The sequence below is a fragment of the Microtus pennsylvanicus genome, chromosome 4, assembly GCF_037038515.1.
Source record: "Microtus pennsylvanicus isolate mMicPen1 chromosome 4, mMicPen1.hap1, whole genome shotgun sequence".
In the NCBI taxonomy this organism is placed as follows: domain Eukaryota; kingdom Metazoa; phylum Chordata; class Mammalia; order Rodentia; family Cricetidae; genus Microtus; species Microtus pennsylvanicus.
The window spans coordinates 32,096,455-32,103,104 of record NC_134582.1 but is presented as its reverse complement, the minus strand read 5'-3'; the positions used below and the strand labels follow the sequence as shown (position 1 = coordinate 32,103,104).

General features: G+C 40.5%; 1 protein-coding gene across 1 annotated transcript; it reads left to right on the top strand.

The window, feature by feature from the left end:
* The first annotated feature begins 461 nt into the window (after positions 1-461).
* Positions 462-1,178, top strand: Ftmt (ferritin mitochondrial). The gene has a single exon (XM_075970843.1). It carries the CDS (start codon positions 462-464, stop codon positions 1,176-1,178), a length of 717 nt encoding a protein of 238 aa, XP_075826958.1.
* Positions 1,179-6,650: the final 5,472 nt, after the last annotated feature.

Sequence of the window (6,650 nt, the reverse complement as noted above, 5' to 3'; positions counted from 1 at the left end):
TATAAAAATTTATTGAGCCTTCCTTCCCATGCCCTTGGGTTCTTAGACAGGAAAAGATTAGTGAAAGGAGACAAGGACAGCTCAGTCCTTTCTTTGGTGAGTCACTGAGCCTGCGTTTAATAACAGAATTTTGATTTAGACAAACTAATCAACTACATGCTTTCCGGACCATCTTGTCTTAGTCACTCGGCACGTTTCTATAAATGCCTCTGTCTGTGTTCCCCGTTTCGAGAGCAGTGCTGCACTCATGCTTACCCGACAAATGACAGTTACACGGCACTGGTGACCAAGATCTCTTAGAACTCCGTGGAAGAGAAGGGCCGTGTGACGCATAGGTCATCGCTAAGGCTGCATTCTTATTTAGACCTGACACGTAGCAGAGCAGCAGACGACCCTGTGCCGAGCTTTCCTGACCTCAGTTTTCTCGCCTCGGATTCCCCTTCTTTCAAACAAGAGGAGTTATGCTGTCCTGCTTCTGGTTTTTCTCCAAGCACACCGGCCCTTCACTGAGGTCCCTGCCCCATGTGCTACACAGATGTACCGTCCCACAGTGTTTGGCCTCCGGGTATCCTTTAGGTCCCCTACCAGTCTCTTCCCCTCGACGTCTGCTGGCCTCGGCGGCCTCCTCCAAGGACTCCTCTGGACCTGCCAGGGTGCGCCAAAACTTCCACCCAGACTGCGAGGCCGCCATCAACCGCCAAATCAACATGGAGCTTTATGCGTCCTACGTGTACCTGTCCATGGCCTACTATTTCTCCAGAGATGATGTGGCCTTGTACAACTTCTCCAAGTATTTCCTTCACCAGTCCCTGGAGGAGAGGGAACACGCGGAGAAGCTTTTGAGGCTTCAGAACCAGCGTGGAGGCCGAATCTCCCTCCAGGATATCAAGAAGCCAGACCGAGATGACTGGGAAAGTGGACTGCGGGCCATGGAATGTGCTCTGCTCCTGGAGAAGAGTGTGAACCAGTCACTGCTGGACTTGCATACTCTTGCATCTGAAAAAGGAGATCCTCATTTGTGCGACTTTCTGGAAACACACTACCTGAATGAGCAGGTGAAGTCTATTAAAGAATTAGGTGACCATGTGCACAACTTGATCACCATGGGGGCTCCAGCTGCTGGCCTAGCAGAGTATCTTTTTGACAAGCACACCCTTGGAAGTGAGAGCAAGCACTAAGGCAGACTGCCTTTCCAGTACCCTAGCGGGTCCCAAAACCTGGAGTTAGCAGTCGCCGGTTTTCCTGCCCTTAAAATTCAACTCCGTCTTTACATTCTCCCTTTTGGACTGTTCTGCCAGTGTTTTGTAGAGATAATATGTTAGCCCGGTGTTAACCACAGCTTTCTGCCAACACCAAAATACTAATATTTTCCCAACCTAAAAGAAAGCACAGAATACTATGGAATGAAAAGGATGGAAAACAAAACCCTGAAATTAGATACAAGACCATGCGTTTAAAATATTATCAAATGTTGTTCCTAACCATGAACTTCAACTGAAATTCTATAATTTTCAATAATCTGTACTGTCTTCAAGATCTTACACGTAATGTTCAGTCAGGAAAATATGTAATATATAAATAGCCACAAGAGAGAGAAGATGTAGAATACTATGCAAATCACACATGCAAATTTTTTGGCTATTCTGTTTTCCCAGTGTGCTCCAAAAATGACATTGTATGGCAATGACCTATTTTTTTTAAAGCTTTCTTGTCAAATTCAGTATTAGCTACATCAAGTATCAATGGTCATGTTGGGCAGCTCAGTGGATTCACATTTTTAGGGTTCTGAGAAGTCTTTTAATTAAAACACACAAAAAATTTAAATACAGTTGTTTTTTTTCTGTTTCAGTGTTTCCCAGTCATATACTATCTAAAGTTGGGTGATTTGGGTTTGTCTTGTTGTTATTATTATTATTATGCCTTTAAAAGATTAACTACAATATAACAAAGCAGGTTGGTTTGGCTTTAAACTCTATACCAGACTGTAACCACAGGGTTGAATAACCTTCCTGTCAACATAACCAAGAAGGAAAACCTCTCATCAAAAGCATTTTTATGATGTTTAGAATTCGGAAAGAAAGAACAGTGGAACAGAAACAGGCAAGAAAGGATCCGGAACAATGGACACTGCCTACTGAGCAAAGGGTTTTGTTGTTGGTTTTGGTTTTGGTTTGTTTTCGGTTGGGTTTTTTTTATTCTTTGTTGTTGGCAGGTTGATTAGCTGGTTGGTTGGTTTTTAATGTTGGAGGGAAGGGGAGAGGTTTGGTGAACAGATATTGAAATCAACTAGAGAACTATTTGATGGCTAAGAAAAAACAGGAAATAGCAGTGTGTCAATATAAGGGACAGGGGATGGACAGTTTAAGTAACTATGGGCATGGGAAAAGGAAATGTCTCCCAGGGTTCCAGTAGAGAAATGCTCAAAACATTGAACAATCAGCAGACTGACCTGAAAACCACATGAAGTTCTATGGTTAATTTGCGTCATCTGAGACACGGATAAAAGAAATTCGTGTACAAGAAGCTTAGGAAAGCTGGAAGGCCTTCAAAAAAAACATGGGAGAAAGAGTTGTGCATTGACTCTTAGAGAGAAGTCTTAAAACCTGTAAGATAGTCTTACATTAGCGTTCTGTCAAGTCTGGTTTTCAGGGAGAGAAAGAAAAGTGTTTGTGAGTTGTTTCATGGAAATTCATAAATCCATGGAAATTTTTACAGTTCTTCCAAGAGACCTTTAACCAAAGGCCATTAGAAGAAACTCGGTATTACAAACATTGGCCTGACTAAGTTCCTTTCTAGTATATTCAGTGATTGATGGAATTTCCATATACTCAGTGATCGACGTATAAGAAATGAGGATTTTTAAAACAGCAGCATGGAGGCTTTGGAAAATTAGGCTCCCTGTAGTCTCTAATCTGAAGAGTACAGAAGAATACATGTCTGTGACTATACAGAGTCTACACAATGTTTCCAGGGAAACACCATAGGTGGGATATCATGGCAGCTGCCATTAACACCAACTTGGCTAAACACATTCTGATGTGGTCAAAACGTGTAGTGCATTATTTCAAAAGTAAGTTGTATCACACAGCAGGGTTATATTACATGAGTCCAAATATATAGGAAGAATTACAGAGAATATTGAATAACATAAGGACTGGAAATATATATATTTATATCAACAAGTTAAGTTAGAAATCTCTCTAAAAGTGACATTTTGGTTCACATATTTAAAAAATAATTTGCATTTTAAGACAACTTTCTTGTGGTTATCCATTATTGTCATAATAAAATAAAACAAGCTATAAGATTAGGAAAAAGGCAAAAGGGGCCTTGAACTATGGTTAAAATTATAGGAACAGAATAGAAACAAATAGATGCTAGTAAGAATTCAGAGGTGAAATCACTTAAATTTTGTGATCATGATCCATTCAATGAAAAAGGTGACAAAAACAGGGTATGGAAAGAAAAATGAAGCATCGCAAGTCCATTACTGGCAGCTGTGGGCCTTAAAAATAAATGGTGCTCTCAGCAGGAGAGCAAAGCTGAGGAGGGGCGTGTGTGACAGTTCCGGGTTGGCTCCTGATGGTTGCTCTCATTTTCCATTTTATTCTGAAGTAGTCTGTTTTGCTGCACAGACGTCCTATTGTATGTCTTTAGCCAATTTCCTCTTCAGTTTTTCTGGATGAGTGTTTTTCAAACAGCACACCGTAACCCATTAGCGTGTCATGAGATTGGCTGCTGAGTCACTACCTGCCTTCTGTGAACAAAATTGAAGTGAACGTCAGTGAAGTAAGGGGGTCGTCCAAAGATACTTGCTTCAGGTGTGTGCGTGAGTATTCTCATGTACCGACATCTTAGAGGGTGACATTTCTTATTCTATTGCTGTTGTGAGGATTCAACAGCTATCTGGATGATTGTTTTACAGTCTTTCAGCTCCTCAAATCTCCCAGTGCCCTTTCCCTACTGCCAATGATAATCCTTTTACTCACTGAGAAATTAGAAGTAATTGCAGGAAATTTTCACGCCACTCCTGCAGTAAATTAATCATGCCATTGCATTTGCATGCATGTGTTACACTTTCAGCTATGCTACAATGGCCGAAGCAAGCAACACCAGCCTTTCCACGGAACCCAAAGATACAGGATACCTAGAGTAACCCTCTATCTCAGAGGTTCCCCATCTGCGTTAGTTGATTCCCATGAGAATGTACAACGTCTTCATTTGTCTTTAACAAATAACACTACCCTTAGACTTGTAATACTTCTAGAAAATAGAAAATTGCCATCCTATCTCTACCCCTTGATGACATTTCTTACAAGATTTACTTCTTCTCTCTATTTCCACTTCTTATTCTGCTCTCACCTGATCATTCCCAAATTCAGCTTCACACAAGTGTTATTTCTCTTGGCAAAGTCATGTGGGTTCTGTGTTTATTAATTCATTTTCCAGCCTCTTTTTCAACACCAGCAGTGCCTGAGATCACTCACTGTTACAATTCTCAGCCACCCTCTCTAACTCCCTCTTACACTCTTGACTTTTAAACCTTGGACCATGTTGTTGCAGCACTAGTCTTGCATCTAGATTTCTCATGTGTATCTGCATGAGATCTCACCAAACCAAATGCATTTTGACTATAAATCACATATTTATATAATGCAATAATTCTTCCCTTTGCACTCTGGATTCGCAAACCAAATACTGGACACTTTTCTTCAGATATATATATCAGACATCCCATAATTGATCATTTAAAAGCCATATTCTTTTTTTAAATATTTATTTATTATGTATACAATATTCTGTCTGTGTGTATGCCTGCCGGCCAGAAGAGTACACCAGACCCCATTACAGATGGTTGTGAGCCACCATGTGGTTACTGGGAATCGAACTTAGGACCTTTGGAAGAGCAGGCAATGCTCTTCACCTCTGAGCCATATCTCCAGCCCTTAAAGCCATATTCTTGATTCATTTGCCCTCCAAAATTTTTATATTCCCTGTTGTGGGAGTATCATATATCAATCTGTTGATTTCATTGGTTAAGTAATAAAGAAACTGCTTGGCTTGATGGGTTAGATCATAGGTGGGTGGAGTAAACAGAACAGAATGCTGGGAGGAAGAGGACGTGAGCTCAGACGCCATGCTCCCCTCTCCCGGGCAGACACGATGCAGCCAGCCACCAGGTCAGACATGCTGAATCTTTCCCAGTAAGACTGGTACTACACAGATTACTAAATATGGGTTAGGCAAGATTGTGAGAATTAGCCATTAAGAGGCCAAGCAGTGTTTAAATGAATACAATTTGTGTTTTGTTATTTCGGGTAATGCTAGCCAGTGGCGGGAGCTGGGTGGCGGAATACAACCCGCAGCTCTTACAACAATTCCCATCATTTTCTTCCTATAAGTACAATTCCAGTTTACTGCTTTCTACAATCTATCCATACATGACTTTGCTCTTTCTTTTCATATTATAACTCAGAATGTCAACAATTTTTTTCAATGCAATTTTTAAAGCTTTCATTTTTCTGTCAGTTCTCAAATTTCCTCTTTCATTATATTTTACATCACACTCTTAACAGGTCTGACTATATCCACACTTGTGTGGATGGACTTATTTCTCCACAAAGCAGTCAATGTGGGTTTCTTTTTATTAAGGCCATCCTTAACACTTCTCCTTTTACATCTTGAACCTCTTTATTAATGGTTCCCACACCTTAGGAAAAAGTCAAGGTCATGTTGTATACCATGCCTCACATAGCCCTGTGTGATCTGAGCACAGAAAGTTCTTGGACCAGAAGCACTTTGTGTGATTTATAAATGTTTCTAAAAATGTTTAGATTTGAGAGATGTGTGTGTGTGTGTGTGTGTGTGTGTGTGCGTGCTAACTTTCAAGAGCTATCACTATCCCTGAATGCTAAGATCATCAATTTTGTCTCTCTTTAATTAAAATGAGCAAAATGGAAAGGAAATAGGGAGAGAAGGAGAAGGGAGGGGAGGAGATTAGGGGAGAGATAATGCCTTTTTGTCAGTACCCCAGATATAGTTGTCCCCACTGACCCCTGTACATCCAAGCTGTTCCCTCTGGATGAGCACTTCACCCCTGAAAGCAAATGTAAGTTACTCTCACTCCCTTTGTATCTCTGACTGCCGGTATATATATGGTCATCTATTCTAATTTAGCCACTATCTCTTTCATTACTCAGCCCCGCTCCTTTGATTTTCTTTTCTAAATGGCGTTTATCACCACCTTACACACTTTTGGGTTGCTTAGGATTTCTTCTCTTACTAGGAGTTAACTTCTACTGGGCAGACCCTTTGTTTTGTTAGCATCACTCTAGAGACCTACCTGCCTGCAAGTAGGTCAATAATGTCAATGAGTGAGTGAACTGCCCTAAAACTAGTTAAAAGAAACTAGTTAAAAGTGCTAATCTAAACTTCTAGGAATTAGGATCAGATTAATCAGGATTAGAACTCAAGCATGAAATTCCCATAACATTTTAAAAGAAAGAAAATTAGTGGAAAATAATATTATTGGAGAAGGGGATCTGGAAGCTTCTCAGGGAGTTATCATTAATTAGTAATATTACTATTATTACCCAAAAGAAAGAGAAAAACAGGAGACAGGCCCAGACACAGAACTGGGTAGGTATTAG